Source organism: Boleophthalmus pectinirostris, unplaced genomic scaffold, assembly GCF_026225935.1.
Source record: "Boleophthalmus pectinirostris isolate CB_2022bp ecotype Guang Dong unplaced genomic scaffold, ASM2622593v1 HiC_scaffold_7, whole genome shotgun sequence".
In the NCBI taxonomy this organism is placed as follows: domain Eukaryota; kingdom Metazoa; phylum Chordata; class Actinopteri; order Gobiiformes; family Gobiidae; genus Boleophthalmus; species Boleophthalmus pectinirostris.
This window is the reverse complement of record NW_026571473.1, coordinates 42674292-42700642: the sequence shown is the minus strand read 5'-3', so window position 1 is coordinate 42700642 and position 26351 is coordinate 42674292. Positions and strand designations below refer to the sequence as shown.

The 26351-nt window shown below is 42.4% G+C and overlaps 2 protein-coding genes across 2 annotated transcripts in view; one reads left to right on the top strand and one right to left on the bottom strand.

The window, feature by feature from the left end:
- Nucleotides 1–26351, bottom strand: part of LOC129412093 (interferon-induced very large GTPase 1-like) — a 218737-nt gene that overhangs the window by 9491 nt on the left and 182895 nt on the right.
- On the top strand, nt 10125–26013 carry LOC129412092 (interferon-induced very large GTPase 1-like). Its single transcript, XM_055165091.1, is given in 9 exon segments — nt 10125–10179; nt 12900–12954; nt 13229–13293; nt 13767–13889; nt 14017–14097; nt 20950–20978; nt 21068–22063; nt 22066–24067; nt 24070–26013. Coding segments are annotated over 8 exon segments (5037 nt in total). The 5' UTR covers nt 10125–10179; nt 12900–12952; the 3' UTR covers nt 25809–26013.

Below are 26351 nucleotides of genomic sequence, written 5' to 3'. Positions count from 1 at the left end.
CACTACGGGCGAGTCACGTTGTGTCATGTCACTTCCTGCCCACTATGAGCATCACTTTGCAATACTAATAGGCCCTTTGCCAGCTTTTAGCGCTCGTGCCTAATAATATTTTTAGAAAAACAAATGTATCCGTTAACATAGGAACAACATATTATACATTTTTTGAAAGCTCTTGACCTTCCCCACGTCACCATGGGGTCATTGGTGAGTTACAGGCGTGTCTCAGCTTGTGCAACAATGAGCAACAACTCAATTTGTTCCCTCAGCTTTCACAGTTAAACTTTCCAGAGGTGCAAATTCCAATGCAGCGTTCACTTTGGCGCCAAAGTGAACGCTGCATCTGACACAAGTTCATCAGTCGAGACCAAGGCTTGGTGTGACCTCCCTGGGCAGCTTCACTTCTCGCTCGTGTACTCACCAATGATAATGTAAAAAAGTTAAAGAATGCAGATTGGTCAAACTATGTTTACATGACTATGTAAACAATGCCAGTCATATTAGACAAGGAGATAAATTAAGTTCCTTGTATTACATTTAAGAATCACATGGAGTGATCCAAAAACACGTCTTACATGATGGTCACTCAGAAGTATCTCTGGATGAATTATGTTTAAAATCATAAAACAGATGTCGACAACAAGACACACAGTGGAGCAAGTCATATCTGCAGCACTCGGATTAAACTACTCATCATTTCACTTTGGTCATCTGCTCCATGCCACTTTTCCTTCAGTTGTTCTTGTAAAGTTTCTGTCTGATGTTGTAAAGTGTTTTATATTTATCCATCACAGCTGTAAACTTTCCGTGTCCATCACAAGTCTTTCCCTGAGCTCCTGATGTAACGCACGGTGTTTGCTGTGCGTGTGCTGTGCTGCTGCACTTACACTGTTACTGCTTTGGTGTAAATGGAGGGTCAGACCACTCCCCAGCTCAGTGCACAATTTTAGCTTTCTACAGTTCTGATGGCAGCCTACCTACTGGCGACTTATTTTATAAACAAAGCAAAGCACAAAATGAGAATAACTTGGTCACAAAATTAAATAGAGCTGATGACAGAAATGACACAAGGACATAATGAAAACATGGCAGCGTTAGGACACAGAGTCAGAAAACAGAGTTTAGGACGTCGCTGTAAACGTCCTCGTGTGGATGAGCAGATTTTGGACAGATCCAGATCAAACCAAACTGTAGATCAGAGCTGAGGTGGTACAGGAGCAGGCGAGAGGCTGTGGGAGGGCATCTGGATGGCACTTGAACATTCCGCAAGCAACATGTTATGAATGTTAAACATTTATCATTCTAATATATTTCCAAATTAAAGAAGGCATTTTCATGCATTGAATATGTTATGCATTGTGTATTATAACAGACTAGTTTGATATTTATTTTTACGATTTTGGCAATTCACTGAAGACACCACACCTGCCCTCAGTCTGCTCCACTCCGTCTCATATTCAGGCGTGGCAGACCTCTGTTCAGAGCTCCACGCCCCACACTTGCACTCATGAGAAGACTGGGGACAAGATATGGCCCATGATATTTTTTCTAAAACTTGAACAAATTAAATATACATTAAGAGGACGTACAGACAGAGTTTTCCAGATATGGCAATGCTTTATTTCTTATTTTTCAAATTTGCAGCTGTTGCCCATTTGAATGTATGTTAGTACCTACCTGTTGTGATTTCTGTAATTGGGAATATTTAATTGTTGGTGTTATGTGTGTACTCTAAATGTCGAGTTGAGATGGGCTGGTGATGATCTTTAAATAAATAAATAAATAAATAAATAAAATTTTAAAATAATCATCTAAATATGCTATTTTACCTTTAGTTTGTTAGAATTTTCTGTGTGATATACAGTGGCCTTTGGGGAAGGGCTGGTAAAATAGTACATTTATTTAAACTACATTTTTATTATTCACTTTTAATGCTAAAATAATATTGACTTGAATCAAGTTTAAATAAATGTCTTATAAATAAGAAGTTCAGGGCTTTAACACAGAAACAGACACTCACCACTGCAGCTTCAGTGTGGATCTGAACATGACACTCAGCCTTGGTTTGGTTGAACTGATCTTTTTTCAGGTCAGTCAAACAGAATCATAAAATGTCTCCTCATTTAACCCTATAAAATGAAAAGTATTTCAGTTTGGCAAATGAATAGCAAACTATAAAATGAGATTAAACATTTTCCCATCAGTGGAAATTTGTGTTGGCGTGAAGTGCAAAGTCCATAAACATAAACATAAAACAGTACAGATGACAGCATAAAAAGAGATAATACAAAGCACTCACTTGTATCATCAGTGCACTTTGTAACATTCATGAGTTCATAGTCACTACAGAATAAAACAGTAAAGTGGGGTTTTGTTGAGGGTGTGGAGAGCCGCTCAGCCAAACAAATGTTCTCATGAGAAAACATTTTGTGGTCACATTTATCTTTTCAAGGGGGTGCTGTAGAGCAGTGAAATTAAATCATAATAGAAATAAGAATAACCACAACAAAAGATTTGCCTAAAAAAAAATAATTATATATATAATTGAATAATAATTGAAGTAGAAACTTCCCACTACTTTTATTGTGGTTATTATTATTTTATAGTGGTGATTTCACTTATGTTATATGTTCCATTGTATAAGAATATAAATACAAAAGACACATAAATATATGTTTCTTTTAAAAAAGTAGAAATTACCTGTGTCTTGTGCAGCTCCTCCACTGACTCCAGACCAACGTTTGTCTCAAATCTTCCTTCTAAACTTGCCCAGTGTAGGAGGCGACTGTCAGTGACTCCTCCTACTCCTGCTCCTCCTCCTCACCACATCAAGATTTCAGTCTGGGCCAAATTAAAAGTTGACTGTTTCCTCATTTCTTACGGCGTCTTGAGGCAGTGTTACACAAACACAGTGTTTGTGCAATGTTCTTAAGTAGATTAATACAAACAGCCTCAGATCGTCTTGTTCTTATAAAGTCTCTCCATAACCTGCCCCCACCTCCCCCTCTGAACTCCTCCACCACCACACCCCCACCTTTCCTTCACTTTTTTGGTTCTTCTGTTTGTCTTTGTTCGTTTTCTCTTCTTCTGTGGGTGTCTTCTACTACTTTATTTATCCCCACAGGGTGAGATTCAGGTGCCTGTCAGTAGCAGATACAGTAAGACAACAATAAAAAAATCAAACTCTAAAACAGCAGTTTTCAATAGGTGAGGCCCAAAGAGCCATTGGGGAGGCGTGACACACATGTAAAGAAAAACTAATGGTCCATATGTGTACTCATCTGCAGCAGAATTGATAACAGTAATTGTGTGCGCATGTATTAGCTGTAAAATGTATCGTTTTCTGATTCCATCTCAACAGAAATCAGCAGCAAGGGAGGAGACAGGACCCAGCAAAAAATGTAAGAAATATGATCTTGATTATTTAAAGTTCAGTTTGACCTGGTCGGGTTTAGACTGCAGCTCTGCCACAGTGTGTCTGCAAAGAGGAGCTTGTGAATGACCATGAGACCTGCAAACTCCAGTGTCACATTGAGACAAAACACGCAAATCTAGTGAATGAGCCAGCAGAGTTTTCTGAGAGGAAGCTGATGATTTGCAGTCACAGAAAAGCATCATGCAGACATTTGACATCATCAAGGAAGCATCTTATTGTGTAGTGGTGTGTATAGCTCCATAATAACAGGGGTACAATCCTTATTCCGACAAACCGCCACTCCGACAGACCCTCACGCCAACATTCTGTCATTCCAACAACACTCCATTCCGATATGCCCCCATTCTGACACCTTTTATATCACTATTCTGGCAACCTACTCGTAGTTTGCAGTGTCACCTTTTTTGCCTTGTATATGGTGCAGACTGCGCCTCTAATCCAGAACTAAAATCATAACTAAATCATAACTAAAACCAGGTCTAAACCAAGATTTAACCAGTACTAAACCATGCTGCACGCACCACACCTCCTATGCCGCCAATTCGTAAAAATATTGTCCCGATAAGGGCGCAGGCACAACTTAATAATTCTCTTTGTGTGTCAGAATGGCGGAATGTGGAAAAATAGCTAAAGTGCTGCCACTCCGACCAAGAAAAAACAAAATGGCGGAGTGCAGCGACTTTTGATAAAAAATGGAAATGCCACCGCTTCGACAATTAGACGGAAATGTGAGAGTGACGGTGTGTGGGAAATGCCCTGATCTAAAACATGAATCCAAGGAAATAAACTCCCACCACACACACATCAACAATGAACACAGTGAAAACAGCAGCAGGGATAAAAGATCTCCTAAAACTCTCCGTGCTACAGGGCACTGAGAGGAGGTGGTCATTTCTGCTGCTTCTCTGAGCAGTCAGTGTCACATCCACAGGGTGTGTGGTGTTGAAGGGGCAGCCTCTGTTCTCCTCATGCATCTGTCAATCACCACCCCAACTGTGTCCAGTGACTCTTGGACTCTTCTGCAGTCTGTTCTTCATTCATCCATCCATCCATTTTCATCTGCTTTATCTGGGGTCGGGTCTCGGGGGCATCAGTCTAATCAGGGACTCCCAGACTTCCTTCACCCCAGACACTTCCTCCAGCTCCTCCAGTGGGACCTGAGGTGTTCCCAGTCCAGTCCAGAGACATGGTCCCTCCAGTGTGTCCTGGGTCTCCTCCTCCAGGTGGGACATGAACACCTCCTGAGGGACACGTCCAGGAGACGTCAGAACAGACGTCCTCCCCTCAGACGCTCCTCTCCACGTGGAGGAGCAGCGGCTCTACTCCGAGCTCCTCCCCTCAGACGCTCCTCTCCACGTGGAGGAGCAGCGGCTCTACTCCGAGCTCCTCCCCTCAGACGCTCCTCTCCACGTGGAGGAGCAGCGGCTCTACTCCGAGCTCCTCCCCTCAGACGCTCCTCTCCACGAGGAGGAGCAGCGGCTCTACTCCGAGCTCCTCCCCTCAGACGCTCCTCTCCACGTGGAGGAGCAGCGGCTCTACTCCGAGCTCCGACCTCTGTCTCTAAGGGAGACGCCCGGACGCCCTTCGGAGGAAACTCATCTGTGTCTCTTGTATCGTGGATCTGGTCCTTTTGGTGATCACGCAAGGCAAGGCAAGTTTATTTGTACAGCACAATTCGTACACAAAGTAATTCAAAGTGCTTTACAGAATCATAATAAAAACAAATGAAAAAATACATAATCATCACAAAATTTAAGATTAAAATTAAAAAAGAGAGAGAGGCAAATATATGCAGGAGGTTTATTACAGACAAAAAAACAAGCAAAATTACTGAACTTTGGACTATTACCTGCCAGAAGAGCCATCGCCTTGAACTGGAAAAATACTGAAGCCCCTTCAACAAAACAGTGGATTAAGGAACTTTCAGAATGTATCGGCCTTGAAACATTGACATTTATAGCAAAGCGAAAACAAAAAGACTTTGCAAAATTATGGGAACCTTATTTATCCAAACCTACATCCAAAAATTTGAAGTGATGCGTATGTATAATAATATTGTTGTTCTTGTTGTTATTGCTTGGCATTGGTGGTAGGGATGATAACAATGATAATACTTAAATTTTCATTATTATTGTTTTTGCTATTATTATTGTTTATTTATTTATTTTTATTTTCCTATTTTACTTTATTTTATTATTTTAGTTTTTATTTATCTATTTATTTATTTATTTTTCTCTTTTCCCATTTTTCATTTTCCCTTTTTAAAATTCATATGGTCACTCAATATGAATGTTTGACTTACCTCTGACTGATAAATTGTAATGTGCAAGTATTGTTTAGGGAATATGTGAATGTGTGTGTGTGTGTGTGTGTGTGTGTGTGTGTGTGTGTGTGTGTGTGTGTGTGTGTGTGTGTGTGTGTGTGTGTGTGAATTGGCCTGTTACTCTTTTTTGTTTATATGTTGACCTGTGTTAACCTGGTCAACATTTTTTGTCTGAAAATTAATCAAAATATTGGAGAAAAAAAAAAAAGAGACAGTCAAAATCTCAAAGTCTCAAAGTCCCTTAGCTATAGACTTTTGGATTTTATTCCAACTTTTTATTCTGTTAGGTGTTTTTTAGACAATATGTTATAAATCTGTAAGATATAGTCGGTGTAACATGAGTTTAAAGCCACATCAGTGTAACTGTGAGACATGATCATTGGCATAATTCTATTACAGTTCAGTTACTTCTTAGTTATTGCACCATTCAAGCAATCACTGAAACAAGCAGTCATTCTAGTGTGCTTCAAATCTATTATCATCATCCTGGTCCCAAAAAAGGCTTCCACAACCAAACTTAATGACTTCTGCCCCATAGCACTTACCCAAGTCATCACCAAGTGCTTCGAGAAACTGGTTCTGAGGCTCATCAAAGCCTGTCCCCCCCACTCTAGACCCGCATCAGTTTGCATACCAGTTAAACAGATCCACAGAAGATGCAATAACCACTGCCCTCCACTCTGCGCTGAACCACCCAGAGAAACAGGTGAGCCATGTCAGGATGCTCTTCACTGACTACAGCTCAGCTTTTACACAATAATACCAGACATCCTCATCCCCAAGTTGGCCAACCTGGGGCTCCCACCATCCACCTGCTCCTGGATCAAAGACTTTCTGGTCAATCGACCCCAGCAGGTGAAACTGGGTCCCCACCATCATCCACCCGCACTCTCAGCCCCAGCTTCTCCAGGGCTGTGTGCTGAGCCCACTCCTCTACTCGCTCTACACTCACGACTGCAGTCCCGCCCACCCACAGAACATCATTGTCAAATTTGCTGACGACACGACAGTGGTGGGGCTGATAACAGGGGAATGAATGAAGAGCTGTGATGGGGTTCTATTCTAGGGTAATGATGATGGTGTAGTCAGACAGATGTTTTCATGGTTTAATTAGTGACAGTGTTCCCAAATAATGAAGTTTGAAGAGTGCTATATACAAAAACAGTGAAACAACAAAGAAAAGGTAGTTACAATATATACACACATCAGCAAAAATATGTTTGATAATCTGTAGCATGTTACCTTCCACGTGCAGGTCCAGGTCTAAACTGACTGAGGGAGGGAGAGTGGCCCTCTTTTATCCCCTAAGACTCCTCCCCCAAGCCAATTAACACCAAATATGGATTTTCACCCCTAAAACCCAAGTTAACCATTACAATGAAAATAGGAAAAATACTGAAAATGCACTGAATCATATGGTCATGTCTCTGCGCCTGTAGCAGAACCAGAAAATGTAAAATTAATATTTTATTGTTAGCTGTGTTTTTTTGGTGACGATGTCACAATGACGTCAGACGCCAGTGTCCTGTGCACAAAAACGGAAATAGAAAGTGATTGACAGGGCTTTGTTTGCCAGTGGGGCGAGTGAACTGGGGATGGATACTTGGTTGAAGGTAGTTGAGAAACAAAGTTATGGATGTGGACGATTTGGCTGAGGACTTGTGTGCACCCAAGACTACTGTGGTGGTGAGCAGATGGAAAATATATTGCAGGGACCAGTGCAGACAGATGGGAAGTGAGAAACAGAGCAGGATACTGGTGCGGAATGAATGAAAAGCAGGTAGGTAGCTAGCGCGGGCTTGTTCAGGTGTGCTTAGGTAAACGTGCTCCCTGGCGGAGCGGCTCCATCACAGGCACCATACAGAGATGAGGTCATGAAACACAGTGAGGCTGTGCAAATAACTTGACACTGAACATCACCAAGACTAAAGAACTCCTCCTGGACTTTGAGCGAGTGGAGACCTTCATATTCCTCGAGGTTCACGTCTCTGTGGATCTGTCCTGGTCAGTCAACACTTCAGCACTGGTCAAAAGGCCCAGCAGCGGCTGCACTTCCTGAGGTGTTCATGAAGGAGGAACTAAACACGAGCTGCTGGTGACCTTCTATCGTTCCACCATTGGTCACCTGCTGACCTCTGACCTCTGCTGTGTCAGTGTGGCTCTCGCTGCACAGAGGCCGACAGGAAGAGTCTGCAGAGTCACCAACACTGTACAGGACATGACTGTCTGCCCTCTGTCTTCCATATCCACCATCTACAACTCCCACTGTCTCAGCAGAGCGAGGAACATCATTAAATAAAATACACCCTGGATTCACCTGTTCAACCTGTTGCCTTCTGGCAGGAGCTTCAGGTCAGTTCCAGCTTGGACCAACAGACTCAGGGACAACTTCCTTCCCAAAGCTGTCAAGATACTGAACTAATTTTTACACTGAGAACTGTTAATTTGTTTGCTTTTTTTTCTTGCACTTTGACAGAGCAGCTCTGCATCTCTTTATACTGTATAATGACAATAAAAGCTTTCTATTTTATTCTATTCTATAATCTTACTACTTGAAATGTGCACTAATTTCTATGTATTTTATTTCATGTGCTTCTGTCTCAGGTGTAACTCTGTTGTCTGACGTACAGTGGGTAATAATGTTGCATATGACTCTTCATGTTATTAAAAAAAAAAGTCTGAATGTTAGCAGCTTGCATCCTTATTTTCTATGTTCAAACACACTGAACATGTCTGAGGTCACACCACTAGATTTAAGCCTTCTATTGGAGGAGGAGTTCAGAGAGGGAGGTGGGAGCAGGTTATGGAGAGACTTTATAGGAACAGGACGATCTGAGGCTGTTTGTATTGACTTAAGAAATGAAATGAGGAAACAGTCAACTTTTAATTTGGCACAGACTGAAATCTTGATGTGGTGAGGAGGAGGAGCAGGAGTAGGAGGAGTCACTGACAGTCGCCTCCTACACTGGGCAAGTTTAGAAGGAAGATTTGAGACAAACTTTGGACTGGAGTCAGTGGAGGAACTGCACAAGACACAGGTAACATCTACTTCTTTTACTTTAATTATTATTCAAATACACAGTTTTTTATATATATATATAGTGTGTGTATATATATATATATATATATATATATATATATATATATATATATATATATATATATATATATATATATATATATATATATATATACATGTATACATATAGTGTGTAATGTATGTATATAATGTTATAATGTACGTATATATTTATAAAGGGCTTTTAATACAACAAAGTAACACAATGATTAAAAACAATCCCACATTTCCTTCCTCATTTTCTTCCACCTTCCCCCCACAGCTGCCCGACCCCACACAACCAAACAACCCAGACACACACACACACACACACACACACACACAAACACACACAGACAGCTCTTAATGTTTACATTTTTTTTAATAAAATGTCAAATGTGGGTGTGGTCAACCTGCAGAACAATGGACATTTAGCAACAAAAAAAAAAAAAAATTATATATATATATATATTTCTAATTCTGTTTGACCCAATAGAACATTTACACACAGACTTTAATATACATAGTTATGATATAAAACTGCTCTACAGCGCCCCCTTGAAAATATGAAAGTGACAACAAAACATTTGAAAATGGACACACACACACGTCCTTCTGACCTGCTGAACAAAATGTGGGACTGTGTGTTTTGATGCTCACCTGACATTATGTGACACACTGTTTCTTTTTAAAGGCCATGTGCACGTGAGCAAATGCTTCCTCCTGTTGTAAAACTGTTCTTGGTGCTGGTTAGCTTTGCGCCGCAGTATCAAAGAAGCAACAGCAGCATCGTAATAAAGAAGTAACAGCTCTGTCCTCAAATGTGAAAGTGTCATCTCAAAATATCAGTGAAGTAAGGAGGGAGTCTGACGAGCTCTTGTTCTCTGAGCGGGCTGTTTGTTATTGTAGGTATTTCTACATGTATGCAGTGTCTGAAACTATTTATTTTTGTATAAACTACATTTTAAGGGCATATATTTTTGATTAAAGAGTTAATGATCCCCTCCTTGCTCTATAGTTCTAAGTGTCTTACACTGACTTTAGGCTTATACCATTTGAATGTGCTCAGGTGCTCTGTTATTTCCATTGTGACAATGAATGACTTTGTTTTTATCTTAGATTAATATGGAATTATGGTAATATTAACAACCACAGTTATATTTAACAGTGCTGCTGGTACAAAAAATACTCACATTTTACTCAGACGTAATTAAACAAAACAAAACTTACTTTAAGTAAAAAATGAGTTCTGTGCTGTAAGCTGTTCATTCACCTTTGACTTTCTTGTTGCTGTTGCATCCCTTCAGTGAGATCTTCCATCCACTACTGTGCTGAAGAACAGTCCTGGACCAGTCCAGAGCAATGGTGAGTCAGAATAATGCAATTTATAAAACTGTCTTTCTTGGTGCATTCAAATAATCCATTGTAGATTAGATGTGTTACTCACATGGACACACACGTCCTTGTCTTCATCACTACTAAACAAAACTACAGGGAGTAAGGTCATTGTTTATTACTGATAATATCAATGCTGTGGTGTTGAATATTTTGAAATATTTATGAATTTACAGGAACACATACAACATGTGGTCACAAAACTCACTGAAGATGCTTCTCTGATCTGTATGTCAAGAAAAAAATTGATCTATAGCAATGCAATAATATCACTGGAGTAAAAATAACACTTAATGCCTCCACCCATCACAGCTCGACTTATTTAGTTACTTCTATGTTGGTATAAGACAAAGTCATATTTGTTGAAACATTTTTGTTTCGCTTGTTTTTGTTGATATTGGGGTTGGAACAGAACACAGCTAATGAAACACATATGTGTCACAAAACATGACACGATGTTCAAGTCTTATCTGCTCTTATAGTGTCTAATTTCAGATTATATGGGTCAAATTAATCAGATATATTCTTATACACAAAATATTCTGTTTGAATATGTGTGTTCATTTCATAACTGAAATAAAATGATCACATTTGGTTTTGTGTCATATTTAATCACACACTCTTGTACTTGTAATGGTTCATTGACATTGCATAAGTGAAGTGAATATAAATAGTAGTGAAAAATCATTAATAAAACAATCTGATATATCCAGGGTTAAGAATAATTCCTCTTTGCACATGACAAACACCTAGAATGGACAGGTACTGTGATGGTGGAAGAACTAGAATATGTCATAAACACGTCTTCAACAAGTGTTTAGTTTATTCAGTGTGGGAAATTTGAGAAGTATTTTCACACAGTCAGTTCATCATTTAAAATGTCCCTGGTAAATCATTTTATTATTTTTGCCGTGTTAAACCAAGAGCAAAATCACATGGACAACGTGGGCAGCAGTGCACTTTCCGTCCATCTTAAAATAGCTGCACAAAAAAGCAACCGGATGCTAATAAGTCAAGTTCCAGTCGAAAATGAGGAAGTTATTATTTTCTGTATGTGAAGTGACTGTGACCTTATGAATGTTATAAAGTGATTGTACAAGTGACTGTACTGTATCATGTAGTATTATGTTTTATGTTTATGGACTTTGCACTTTACACTCAAGATAAAGTTCCACTGGTGGGACAATAAATCTTATTTTATAATTTGCTATTCACTTGCCAAAATGAATTACAAACTTTATAGGATCAATTTAAACAGATATGAAGCCTGCATGAGAGACACTCGAGGGACGTTGCACTGTCACTATCACAGGTTAAATTCCCAATACAAACTTCAAAATAATCTAATCTAATAATCTAGTCTAATTTTTACAATTCCCTAAAGACCTTTTTGGTTGAAACACGTAGGCATCTCCTTTTGTAATAATCAGTGCAACTTTTTCCAGGCAAGTTTTGGCTCTTGCTTAAGAATGTAACTCAGAATTTACACCAGGAACATCAGCAACATGTAACACAGACAAAGCTGCATACACACAATCATTTAAAAGCTTCAAATTAGACGCAGCAGAGCTGCTCCTGTGACGCCGGCCTCTGTGTATTCTCACATTTAAACACTAAACTTTTTATATTGCTTCTGTATTCATTGCTGATTGGATGAATTATGTTTAAAATCACAAAACAGACGTTGACAACAAGAGACACGATGCAGCAAGTCGTATCTGCGGCACTCGCATTGATGAAGCTGCTCATCATTTCACTTTGGTCGTCTGCTTTATTTTGGCACCAAGTGTTTATTTCCTGTCTTGTCCCTGATAAAAGTCTGGAGACGCTCTGATGCTGAAAAATCAGAACTCCAACTTCATTTGAGCGGCGTGTAGCGTAATGATGGTTACTGGACGTGTGAATGACACTGCTGCTGTACACTGTCCGACCGCTTAAAATGGAAAGCGATGCCTGTGTGTTTGCTGCGCGTGTGCTGTGCTGCTGCACTTACGCTGTTACTGCTTTGGTGTAAATTGGGGTAAGTTTACAGCCTGAGACAACACAAACAAACCTCGACTGACTAGTTTAACTCTGTCCCACAGTGAATTGAATAAACTACATGACTCTGTTTGTGTTGGTGTTTTGTTCTTGGGCTGAACCAGTTTCTGTCTTAGTGTGTTGTTTGGTTTAAATACAGATGAGTGTTTTGTTGGCTGAAGATCCTTTGTAGTTTTTCAGACAGACCCGACACATATGGGACAGACACAGCCTGTTCTTCTGGGTTCTGTTTCTTTTTGTTCATCTTTTTGGCTTCTTGAGTGTTCATGTGAGGTATCCACAGGCTGACGCTGCATGTTTCTCTTCTTTTCCTCTTGTGTTCTGTGTTGAAGCTTCCTGAAAACTCCCAGTTTATGCTGCAGGTGCATTTGTGTCAAAGAGCAGCTACTGGTCTGTGTGTGCAGATTTACAAAGATGAGTTTTAAACAGTACCATTTTTTTTAAGCAGATGCATTTTTAAAAACGTATTAAAACATGTAGAGACGGTTCAGTGGTGCTCATCTCTTTGTGCAATTGAGACATTTCAGCTTCCATCCAGAAGCTCCAGATCCAACCATCTCTACATCAAACCCCTGCTGGACAAATGAGGAACTACACTGTCTTTATTAACACAAGTTTTTTGTTTTTGTTTTTTTTTGGATATCTTTCAGTTTCCAGTCCTCAAAGAGAGGAACAAAGGACTGATCTGCTGAAGAGAACACAAATGTAAGAATTCTATTATGAATAGGCCTGTCATGATAATACATTTTGAAGAATATTGCTGAAGAAATTATAGATGATAAAAAATAATATTGAAACTATTTTATGCCACTGACACAATTACAGGTTAGAACCACAAAAACTGTTGTAAAACTACAACATTGTTCAAAAATCCACAAATAAACAGCAGAAAGAAACACTTGAGTATTTAGTTTGCATCTGTAATGAGCCATAGAAGTTAATAATAATTTATTGATAATTATTGTTTTTTTTCACTCAGGAAAAAACAAAACAAAAAGAAGATGGCAGATGAAGGGACAAGAGAAGAGGGCCAAGATTGTAAAGGTAACATCAGTTAAACAAACATTGTATAGTGTTTTACAACAGCAACAACTGAACCAACGTGTTTCCATCAGAGCATTGAAAGATGTAAAAACAAGTCCAAGTTTTCTAGAAAGCAACAGAAACACAACAACAGTGACAAAAGTGAACACATACGTCTTCAGCTTGGCTTTGAACAGAGACACTCTTGACCAAGACTCCAGAGACAAAGACTTCCAAAGTTTAGGACTGGACTCACCAAATGAACGGTCACCCCACTGTTTGCTTTTGGTCCAGGGGCCTGTGACAGGTGCAGAGCGCTGTGCCCTGTTAGTGACACATACTCTGATAGAAATATAACTGCTCTACATTTAACATATCTTCTGATTTACAAACAAAGCAGTTCTTGAAGATCACTTTTACAAAGCACCCAGAGATCCACCCTCAAATGGACGAGCTTTATCTAAACTCTATATAACCTCTATTCATTTATATAGTTCCAGAGACGCCTGGATCATCATCCTCTAATGACTCAGATCAAACTGACTCTCCCACCTCCTCCAGCCAGAAGAACGAGGATCAGAGGGAAGCTCAAAGAGGACCTCTGGAACCTCCGTCAGGTGAGTCACCACTATACTAAGAATAACTTTGGACATAGTGTTGTAAATGTGTGTGTAAAATGGACATTGATTTTTTCACATTTTCATGTGCACAAATGTAACATGTATTATTAATGCTTTTGTACAGAAGATGCTGCTTTACAGAAAAGTCCAGAGAATGAGGCCACACAGCGAGAGGGTTCTACAACCAACTCTTGTGAAGAGACAGGTATGTTATTCACAGGAGACATGTGCTTTTGTGCTCTTTAATAATTAACTCTAACATAAATAGATCCTTATTTTACAATGTGTTCATTGTTAAATAGAAATTTTGCATTTATTGACATGAAGCCTAAGGCAAGAAGCCAAAGTTGCCTCAGAGCAATGTCTGTGACAGAAAAACAGTTAAATGTGTGCAGAGATTCAGCCAGATTTTTGTCTGAGCACATAAACACTGCCAAACAACTGAAGAAAGGATGGATCCGTGCGCGGCTGTCACCTGGCGGCAGCGCACAGTGATATGAACGGAGAGAAGCGATTATGAGGTCTGATTTTTTCATTGACAAAGGTTTTGTGATGCAAATGTATCACTCTTTTGAACACATATTTTGAGAAGAAAAACGCTTTATTTTCGTGACCTCAGCCAACTTGACGGATTAATTTAGTCAGCACCAAAACCGGCCAGTATTGGGGGTAAATCAGTGTGGATGCACGACACTGCTGATGGGGATGCCATACAGATTCATGTCAAAAACCCCAAACTATCCCTTTAACAGTAATATAGATCTAAACCTGGTTAATATAAGATAATTTGTTCCATCAGATTAACCATTTTAAATACCTCTGAATTTCTCTGTGAAAAACTGTAAAAAAAAAAAAAAAACAGCTGAAAAAAAATGTAATTCTGTCAATTGGACAAAAATTCAGAGTGAAGACCTTTTGCCGCTCATTCAAGCTGCTTCTTCAGTTGTGGTCAGACGCTGGTGGATACTGCCTCATATCTGCCTGAAGGGGGCGCTCACTACACTATAACTAACACACCTGTATTGAAATTTAATGCTAGGGGGCAGACTACTGCTACACGGTTTAGCAGTAACAGAAGATTTGTTCTTTATGGAGCCTGAGATATGAGTGAATAAGAGACACCAGACAGTATTTTGAGTTTTTGTGTTACGTTTACTACAATGAAGACAAAGAAGAACACTCCTCCCTGAACTGCCACCTTACCGTGGTGGGGGAGTTTGTGTCCCTGAATGATCCTAGGAGCTATGGTGCTTTTCCCATCACGTTTATGAATTAAACCTGGTGGCTGGGCTTTTACCAACAGGGCCTGGGCAGGCTTAGCCTGAAAGGACAATGTGGGTCAACCCTCCTGTGGGCTCACCACCCTCAGATGGTCTCATGGGGGTTGGGTGCTCAGAGAACTAGGCGGTGGTTGAAGACAGGTGTCTCGAAGACCCAGCCCATGGACATGGCATCACCTCACTAGGGGGGAAGAAGCCTGAGCTTGTGCAGGAGGTTGAGAGGTAACAACTAGATATAGCCTGCAGGGAGCAGTGCCGAGCTGGGTTGGGCTCATTGCCCCAAAGCTCAGCCGCCATGTGTTGGAGTTCACCTTGGGGAAAGAGAGGCAGACAAGGGACAGGTCTCTCACTGTTGTGTCTACAGCCTACAGGCCGAACAGCAGTACGGAGTACCCAGCCTTCTGCCAGGCCCTGGGAGGGGTACTAGACAGTGCACTGACAGGGGACTCCGTTGTTCTACGTGGGCAACGACAGTGACACTTGGAGAGGGGTGATTGGGAGGAACGGCCTCCCTGATCTGAACCCGAGTGGTGTTTTGTTATTGGACTTCTGTGCTAGTCACGGTTTGTCCATAACGAACACCGTGTTCGAGCACAAGGTCCATAAGTGCACGTGGCACCAGGACACCCTAGGCCGGAGGTCGATGATCAACTTTGTAGTCATGTCATGTGACCTCCGGCCGCGTGTCTTGGACACTCGGGTGAAGAGAGGGACTGAGCTGTCAACTGATCACCACCTGGTTGTGAGTTGGGTTCGCTGGCGGAGGAGGAAGCCGGAAAGACCTGGCAGGCCTAAGGGTGTAGTGAGGGTCTGTTGGGAATGTCTGACGGAGCCTCTGTCAGAGGGACCTTCAACTCGCACCTCTGGGAGGACTTCTCACAGATTCCAGGGGGAGTCTGGAGATATGGAGTCTGAGTGGGCTTCATTCTCGGCCTCTATTGTCAATGCGACCACTTGTTGCTGTGGGTGTAAGGTCTGTGGTGCCTGTCACGATGGCAGTCCCCAAACCCAGTGGAAATAAGGGATGCCGTCAGGCTGAAGAAGGAGTCCTATTGGGCCTTGTTGGCTCATGGGACTCCTGAGGCAGCTGACGGGTACCAGCGGGCCAAGCGTGCTGCAGCCTGTACAGTATCTGGATGTTGTGGGTCTGTCTTGGCTGAAGCATCTCTGCAATATCACATGGCGATGGTCTGTTCCAGGAGACTGGAGAATCCGGCTGATAGTTGAACCTCAAATTCAGGAGGAGCAGTGTGGTTTTGGTCCTGGTCGTGGAACACTGGACCAGCTCTACACTCTCCATCGGTGCTCGAGGTTCATGGGAGTTTGCATAGTCCACATGTGCTTTGTGGATCTGGAGAAGGCATTGGACTGTGTCCCTCGTGGGGGGGGGGGGGCTCTGGGAGTCTGGTCCCTGTGTGACCGGAGCAGGAGCTGTGTTCACATTGCCGGCAGTAAGTCAGACCTGTTCCCAGTGCATGTTGGACTCCGCCAGGGCTGCCCTTTGTCACTGGTTCTGTTCATTGTATTTATGGACAGAATTTCTAGGCGCAGTCAGGGGCCGGAGGGGGGCCGGTTCGGAGACCACAGGATCATCTCTGCTGTTTGCAGACGATGTCATCCTGTCGTCTTCATCAGACCAGGACCTGCAGCTCTGGGGCGGTTTGACCCGAGTGTGAAGCGTCTGGGATGAGGATCAGGTCCTCCAAATCCGAGGTCGTGGTTCTGGAAAAAGCATCTTGTCGTCTCCAGGTGGGTGGAGAGTCTCTGCCTTAAGTACAGGAGTTCAAGTCTGTCGGGGTCTTGTTCTTGAGTGAGGGGAGGATGGAACATGAGATTGACAGGTGGACAGGTGCAGTGTGGGCAGTGATGCAGTCGCTGTATCGGACCGTTGTGATGAAGAGGAGCTGAGTTGGTATTTAGCATCAGTCTCCATTCCTCCCCTCACCTTGGGTCATGAGCTCTGGGTAATGACTGTTGAGAGGAGCCAGCTGAGGTTGCTTGAGCATCTGTTCTGTTGCCTCCTGGACGCCTCCCTGGGAAGGTGGTCCAGGCATGTCCCACTGGGAAGAGGCCCTGATGAAGACCCAGGACACGCTGGAGGTCCCCCCAGAAGAGTTGGAAGAAGTGTGTGTGAAGAGGGAAATCTGGGAATCTCTGTTCAGACTGCTGCTCCCATGACCCAGCCCCAGATAAAGCAGAATAAAATGGATGGATGATTGGATGGACAAAGAACATAAAGACAAGAAGAACAAAATATGATATTGGTTGTGTATCAGTTAGGAGGGAAACAAGCAGTCCAGTGGTTGCAGTTTGTGCATGTAGTCTAACGATGATGCACTTGGTCCTGATAGTCAATTTAATCCTTGATAATATTAATAATATATAATAGATAATATTGAATCCATGTTGAATGTATTTAAGGTATTGAATCCACGATAAAGTATTGAATCCAGCTTTTATTTGGAAAAAAAGTAGTCTTTCTCTACCATATCAGGGTGTATTTATTTAAGTCAAATGATGTAGTTTCACTTTTCATGACTGAGTGATGTATTAGTCCATTAAAAAAAAAAAAAAAGTATAATTTAAATAAAAGTAAGTTACTAGGTCTTATAGTAACCCAATATAAATTCAATGTATGCAGAAACATACAAGCATCAAATATAAGTGAATAATTCATATTCAAATAATTATCATATTCAAAATATAAACTCAGTTAATTAATCATTAATCAAATTACACATTAATACACAATTAAATGTAGTGAGTGATCAATGACCCAAAAGTTCAGTAAGGTTCCCATACATCAGGGCTAAGCATTTGAATAATATATCAAAAATACAATTAAACATTAAATCAGTAAGTAAATAAACAAATAAATAAATATGTTAGTAAATAAGTGTACTTGAATTGGTTTTGTAGTCAAAAAGTTATCAAACCTGCTGCAGAGGTCGATATCAACTCAAAATACTGTGCAATATCATTATATTAAAGTACAATACTACTACACTTAATTCAGTAGTAAACAAACTCCATCAGAGTTTGAGGAAAGACTAGAAAAAATGCTAAAACAGCATGATTTAATTAATGTTGTGGAAGACAAAATTAGTGACTAAATAAATGTATCTGTTGACTACATTTCAGCTTTTTCTTGTTATAAAATAAAAATAATCCATCCATCCATTTTCTTCCGCTTATCCGGGGCCGGGTCGCGGGGGCAGCAGTCGAAGCAGGGACTCCCAGACTTCCTTCACCCAAGACATGTCCTCCAGCTCCTCCGGGGGGACCCCGAGGTGTTCCCAGGCCAGCTGAGAGACATAGTCCCTCCAGCGTGTCCTGGGTCTTCCCCGGGGCCTCCTCCCGGTGGGACATGCCCAGAACACCTCCCGAGGGAGACGACCCAGGAGGCATCCGGAACAGATGCCCGAGCCTCAACTGGCTCCTCTCGACGTGGAGGAGCAGCGGCTCTACTCCGAGCTCCTCCCGTGTGACTGAGCTCCTCACTCTGTCTCTAAGGGAGACGCCCAGCCACCCTGCGGAGGAAACTCATTTCGAGCGCTTGTATCCGCGATCTTGTCCTTTCGGTCACTACCCAGAGCTCATGACCAGAGGTGAGAGGAGGAACGAAGACTGACCGGTAAATCGAGAGCTTCGCCTTTCGGCTCAGCTCCTCTTCACCACAACGGTCCGATACAGCGACCGCATCACTGCAGACGCTGCACCTGTCCACCTGTCAATCTCACGCTCCGTCCTTCCCTCACTCGTGAACAAGACCCCGAGATACTTGAACTCCTCCACTTGAGGCAAAGACTCCCCACCACCCGGAGAGGGCAAGACGACTTTTTCTGGTCGCTTCACACTCGGCTGCAAACCGCCCCAGTGCACATTGCAGGTCCTGGTTCAATGAAGCCAACAGGACAACATCATCCGCAAACAGCAGAAATGATCCTGTGGTCCCCAAACTGGACCCCCTCCGGCCCCTGACTGCACCTAGAAATTCTGTCCATAAAAACAATTAACAGAACCGGTGACAAAGGGCAGCCCTGGCGGAGTCCAACATGCACCGGGAACAGGTCTGACTTACTGCCGGCAATGAACACAGCTCCTGCTCCGGTCATACAGGAACCGGACAGCCCTTAGCAAAGGGCCCCGGACCCCATACTCCCAGAGCACCCCCCACAGGACACCACGAGGGACACGGTCGAATGTCTTCTCCAGATCCACAAAGCACATATGGACTGTGCAAACTCTCATGAACCCTTGAGCGCCCGATGGAGAGTGTAGAGCTGGTCCAGTGTTCCACGACCAGGACCAAAACCACACTGCTCCTCCTGGATCCGAGGTTCAACTATCTGCCGGATTCTCCTCTCCAGTCCCCTGGCATAGACCTTACCGGGAAGGCTGAGGAGTGTGATCCCCTATAGTTGGAACACACCCTCCGGTCCCCCTTCTTATACAGAGGGACCACCACCCCGGTTTGCCAGTCCAGAGGTTCTGTCCCTGACCGCCACGCGATGTTGAAGAGGCGTGTCAGCCAAGACCCACAACATCCAGAGACTTAAGGTACTCAGGACGGATCTCATCCAACCCTGGAGACACCGAGGAGCTTTCCAACCACCTCAGTGACTTCGGCCAGGGTGATGGATGAGTCCGCCTCCGAGTCCCCAGCCTCGGCCTCCTCCTCGGAAGACGTGACGGTGGGATTGAGGAGATCCTCAAAGTTTTCCTTCCACCGCCGGACAACGTCCCCAGTCGAGGTCAGCAGCTCTCCCCCCGCACTGTAAACAGTGTTGGTGAAGAACTTCTTCCCCCTCCTGAGGCGCCGGACGGTTTGCCAGAATCTCTTTGAGGCCGTCCGATAGTCCTTCTCCATGGCCTCCCCGAACTCTCCCAGCTCCGAGTTTTTGCCTCTGTGACCGCACGGGCTGCAGCACGCTTGGCCCGCCGGTATCCGTCAGCTGCCTCAGGAGTCCCCCGAGCCAGCAAGGCCCGACAGGACTCCTTCTTCAGCTTGACGGCATCCCTTACTTCCGGTGTTCGGGGATTGCCACCGCAACAGGCACCACAGACCTTACGCCCACAGCTCCGAGCAGCCGCATCAACAATAGAAGCAGAGAATGAAGCCCACTCGGACTCCATATCTCCGGCCTCCCCCAAGGTGCGAGTTGAAAGTCCCTCTGACAGAGGCTCCGTCAGACGTTCCCAACAGACCCTCACTACACGCTTGGGTCTGCCAGGTCTTTCCAGTTTCCTCCACCACCAGCGAACCCAACTCACAACCAGGTGGTGATCAGTTGACAGCTCAGCCCCTCTCTTCACCCGAGTGTCCAAGACACGCGGCCGGAGGTCAGATGACACAACAACAAAGTTGATCATCGACCTCCGGCCTAGGGTGTCCTGGTGCCACGTGCACTTATGGACACCCTTGTGCTCGAACATGGTGTTGGTTATGGACAAACTGTGACTAGCACAGAAGTCCAATAACAGAACACGGCTCGGGTTCAGATCGGGGAGGCCGTTCCTCCCAATCACCCCTCTCCAAGTGTCACTGTCGTTGACGTGGGCGTTGAAGTCCCCCAGGAGAACAACGGTGCAATAAAAATAATGCACCTTTGAATTTTGGACTGAATTAGAAATGAGGGCAGAGCGGAAACTAACCTGCTACAATAAAAGTGGCCTCACACACCAGAATGTTTCATGACTGAGGCCCATTGTTCTAAGATAAACCATTTAAACATGAATAATGATCTATATATTTCCATGTTCTATGTTTTTTCTAGATGGTACTATGGAAGATGAGCCAACAAAGGTAACATCATTTATTTTAAATATAATTTATAACCAAGGTTTGCATTCTACAAGTTATAATAGGTAAAATTGTGTTTACATATTTTTCAGAACTCTGTGATGGATCCAATCAGGAAACAGAAAACTGAAGACCTGTTGATCAGACTCCACCTGCTGGAGAGACGTGAGAATAACCTGACCCCTGCAGAGTTTCTTCAGATTCATCAAACTAAAGAACACGACCAAGACTTATGTGAGGCTGATCTGTCCTCTGTTTATCTGCACAAACTGTTGATGTTAGACTACAGGGCCAGATATATTCAGACCAAACAGAAAAGCACAAATGAAACAGGCCCACGTGAACAGAATGGCATAGAGCAATTGTTTGACACTGCTGAGGATGAAACCTCATCAGAACAGACCCACATCCACCCTCTGGACGTCCAGATGGCAGTGTTCCACTGCTCAGACTCTTTTCTAAAGCAGAAGATGGTCACAAAGCTGTCCCAGTGTCAGTACGCCTTACCTCTGCTGGTGCCTGACCCATTCACTGGACACATCCAGTGTCCTCTGTGGACGTTCAGACAGATCCAAAAAACATGGAGGAAAACTGAAACCAAAGACAATTCAAATGTTGTGATGATGAAGTCAATGCCCATCTGCAAAGCAGAGACCCCCATGGTGTTCTGTTTCCGCCTGGGCTCTCTGTCTGTGTCCAAATCTCAGTTCATCAACACTTTGATCAATGACCGCCACAGCACCTTCTTCCACAGAAACTGCCCCGGCAGCTCCAAAAGTCGACTTCTGTTTGAGGAGGTAGCAGAGATCGCCTGGTACTGCCCGGCTGGAAAACCCAACGACAGCTTCAGTGACTGTGTGGCCTTCTGCAACCTTCATGGAGATGGTCTGAGTCACGACCAACAGCTGAACATACTGATGGAAAAGTCCTCGGTCAATGTGGTTTTTGTGCAGAAAATGGATCGAACTCATCAAAGTGCTGAAGTGATCATACGTTTTATGGAGTCTCCAAAACCTCTAATTGTTTTAATAGGAAACAGCAGCAAAACTGCACTGTTAAAGGATGGGAAATATAAAGTTGGTCTTAAAGAGACAGAAGCCAGTCAGATGTGTCTGAGGAGCTGAAGAGAATCATCAAAGACATTTTATCTGCTCCACACAAGTCCTTTCAGCTCAAGTCCTTTCAGCTTGAGTCCATGTTTGACACTGGATTCAGAGTGGATGAAAATAATCCCAGCTGCACTAAAGGTTTTTCCTTTGCCAAAGAAATTATAAAGATAATTGAGCCCATAAAAGAATCTGATATTAAAAAGACATTTCTCCCCTGTCAAGGCCAAACGTGGCATGACTGGTGCAGAATAAACAAAGAACTGTATCGACTCAAAGGAAATGTGGAAATGGAAAAGAGCAGAAAGCAGGAAGAGCAGCAGAGACTAAGAGAAGAACAGTGCAAAGTCTCCTGTAGTGAACTGATGAAGTCTTTTATCACACACCTCTCGACTTCAGATCCAACAGAGAGAGAATATTTCCTCAAATGGACTCAGATCTTACTGGATGCTCATGCTGAAGGTTCTTTGTCTTTGATTCTACAAAAATATGATCAGAAGTGGTCTGAGGTTTTGGACCTAAAGAAGAAACTTGACAAATCTGATGAGTTAAAGTCCAAACAAGCAGAACTTGCAAAACTCTCAAAGGACCTTCAGTCTGCGACCTGTGGCCTGGAGCACATCTTCAGAGAAATGGCTCAGATCTATGAAGCCCATAAGAGTCTGAATAAACCTCCTGAAGAGAAGTGGACTGACTGGTCCAAATACCCAGCGCTGGCTGCAGAGCTGATGATTTCAGGACACCCAATGGAGCTGATGGATGGAGACGCAGGCCACGTCCCTTTAACCTGGATCTCAGGTGTTATTGATCAGCTCATCCTCAGACTGGGAGATAAGAGGGTCTTTGTGTTGTCAGTTCTGGGCATACAGAGCAGTGGGAAGTCCACGATGCTGAACGCCATGTTTGGTCTTGAGTTTGCAGTCAGTGCAGGCAGATGCACCAGAGGAGCCTTCATGCAGCTGGTAAAACTGTCTGAAGAAATGAAGAAAGGTTTTGAGTGGGACTACATCCTGGTGGTGGACACTGAGGGGCTGCGAGCTCTGGAGTTAGAAGGAAATTCAACGATTCACCACGACAATGAACTGGCAACATTTGTGGTTGGTGTTGGGAACATGACTCTGGTGAACATCTTTGGAGAGAATCCTTCTGACATGCAGGACGTTCTGCAGGTTGTGGTTCAGGTTTTCATGAGGATGAAGAAAGTTAAACTGTCTCCAAGTTGTGTGTTTGTTCACCAGAACGTCTCAGACGTCAACGCCACAGAGAAAAACATGGATGGAAAACGAAAACTGCAGGACAAACTGGACAAGATGGTAGAACTTGCAGCCAAAGAAGAAGTTTGTGATGCTGAAAATTTCAGTGACATCATTGAGTTTGATGTTCAAAAAGATGTGAAGTACTTTGCTCAGCTGTGGGAGGGAAGTCCTCCAATGGCTCCTCCAAATCCAAGCTATAGTGAAAGTGTCCAAGATCTGAGGAGCTTCATTCTCTCCAAAGCCTCAAAGTCTCCTGGTGTCACTCTCTCTGATTTCAAAACTAACATTCATGATCTTTGGAACGCACTTTTAAATGAGAACTTTGAGTTCAGCTTCAAAAACTCTCTTGAGATCGCTGTTTACAGAAAACTGGAGGTTGAATATGGAAACTGGACTTGGGTTTTGAGGCAGGAAATGTTGAACACTGAAGAAAAACTTCATCTAAAAATTACAAATGGAACTATTGACCAGGTTAACCTCAGTTTTCTTTATGAAGAAGTGAGAGAGAAATATGATGAAATCAAGAAGTCCATGTCAGAATACTTTGAGAATGACAAAGACAAAGAAATGTTAATTCAGTGGCGTGGACAACATGAACTTAAAATAAACACTTTTCATGATGAACTGGTTCAAGGACTTCAGAGAAAACTGAATAATGTTTTTGAACAGAAGAAAGCAAGTAAAGAGTTTGACGAGAGGAAAACTGTGTTTGAGGAAAAACTCTTACAAAAAGCAAAGAGCTGACGCAAAAACTCAGAGGCAAAACACAAAATGATCAAGAACTGCAAAATCAGTTTGACCAATTTTGGAAAGGTTTAGTTTCTGAAGTAACACAAGGAGTAAAACCTGCTGAGAAGATAAACCTGGAAGAGGATCAGATCAGAGTCATTCATGAGCTCGGTTTTGAAATGGATTTAATCAAGTCAAGAAAAGGTTTACAACTCTACAAAGGTTTTTCTGAATGTGGAGATTATACTGATTATGTTGTCCAGAAGCGCAAAAAAAGAGGATTCAAAGAGACTTTGGTTAAAACAAAAGAAAAAGTTCAATACCTTTCAGGTCGCCTTCCACAGGAGCAGCAGATGGAGATGGAAAATCTCATTATAAGTGTTGAAAAACAGGCCTCAGAACAAATAAAGAACAAACCTGTAGCAGAGAGAGGCTACAGTTCAACTTACCTGAGGGAAATGAGCATAAATGTAAAAAAATCTATCGACAAATTTGAATCAGAAAGGAAATTCCTTCTCCTGAAAGAGTTTAAAGTGGATCTGATTCTGTACGTGTTTTACAGGACACAAAAGTGGATCTCAGACTCTCATTCTCAGTTCATCAAAAACAATGATGCTCACACATATTTGGAGAGTAAGAAAGATGAATACTACAGCGTGTTCAAGAGTTTCTGTAAAGGAAGTTCCTCAGCTGTGGTTCTCACTGAATTAATCTGTAACAAACTCAAAGTCTCTATGACAGAGGCTGTGATTAACCAGACAGCGATCGATATAGCTGGAGAACTCAAATGTAATGTCCCAGCATTCAAAGAGAACCGAGTCAACCTGGAGAAACATCTGCTCAAGTCACTGGCACAAAAGAGAGAATTTCATAGATACATTACCTACATAAAGGACCCCAGGTCATACACAGAGACTTTTATCAGAGAAGAAGTACAAACACAACTCTTACAAACACAGTACAAGGAGAAATGCCAAAGTTTCTTTGAGGTGAACATCTCAAACCTCCAAATTCACATAGTCCAAGCTCTTCATGAAGTGTCAAAAAAAAACAAAGAGCAGAACAGAGACATCTCCCAGTGGCTTCAGGAGTTTGTACAATCCATAAAAGACAAACTGACATTTGGAACAATTTTGTATGAAAACTTTAGTGATGTAACAAACTTAGACTTTCTGAAAGAAGAAATAGAGAAAGGGCTAAATTCCATTTGCACTGATCTTAAAACATTATCAGTGGACGAGTTAAATGAGTCGAGACAGAAGCCAGACCAGATCCTGATCGATCAGCTGTGTGACTGCTGCTGGGAGACATGTCCGTTCTGTGCTGCAGTTTGTACAAACACAGTCAAAGATCACAAAAGTGCTAAAGAAGGTGGGATTGACCACAGTGTTCCTTTTCATCGATCTGGTTCCATCAGAGGTTGGCACTACAAAGACACAGTGGAGATGGGTTTGTCGTTCTGCACAACAAAAGTAGCAGGTGATGGCTCTTTTTACCCTGATGATTCAGACAGACTTGTGCCTTACAAAACATATCGTTCTGCTGGTTCTCCTCATGACACATGGAGCATCACCCCTGATCAGTTTAAACTGTCATATTGGCAGTGGGTCGTGTGCACATTTAAAGAAGAACTGGAAAAACACTATAATTTAAAATATAAAGGTCGTGGTAAAATCCCAGACGATTGGAAAAACATCAGTTATGAAGAGGCAATAAAAAGTCTGGAGGAAATGTACAAATAGACACAGAACAAAAACAGAACACAGCATGAAACAAGATCATTATGTTTTAATTAATAAGAGTAACACAAGTGAAAAAGAGTTAAACCATAGTAAGACTACAGAGAAGTGATAAGTGAAGAAAAACAATGAGAGAGTAACACATATTTTATCTGTTTTGTTTTGTTTTGAAAAGATCAAAATGTTATGAAATCGGACATTTACATAATTCCAGGGTTTAATACAAAAGAATACTGCTGAGACGGGGGGGATCTATATCAATATAACATAATATGAAGTGATTTAAAATTACAATAGAAAGGAATGTTGTGAAATGCCTTTCAGTAACAAAATGATCATATGAAATGAATAATGTTATTAAAATGACAATAAATAGAAAATGTGTGGTTCCTTATTATAACCATTGCTCTGTATGACAATATTGTTCTCATTTGTAATCAGTTCTATTGACCCTTTAAAAGTTTGTCAACAAATATATTTAAAATTCTGAACAGAGGGGTACGGTCAAGTGTTAACGGAGGAAACAGGCAGATGTTTGACATTCAA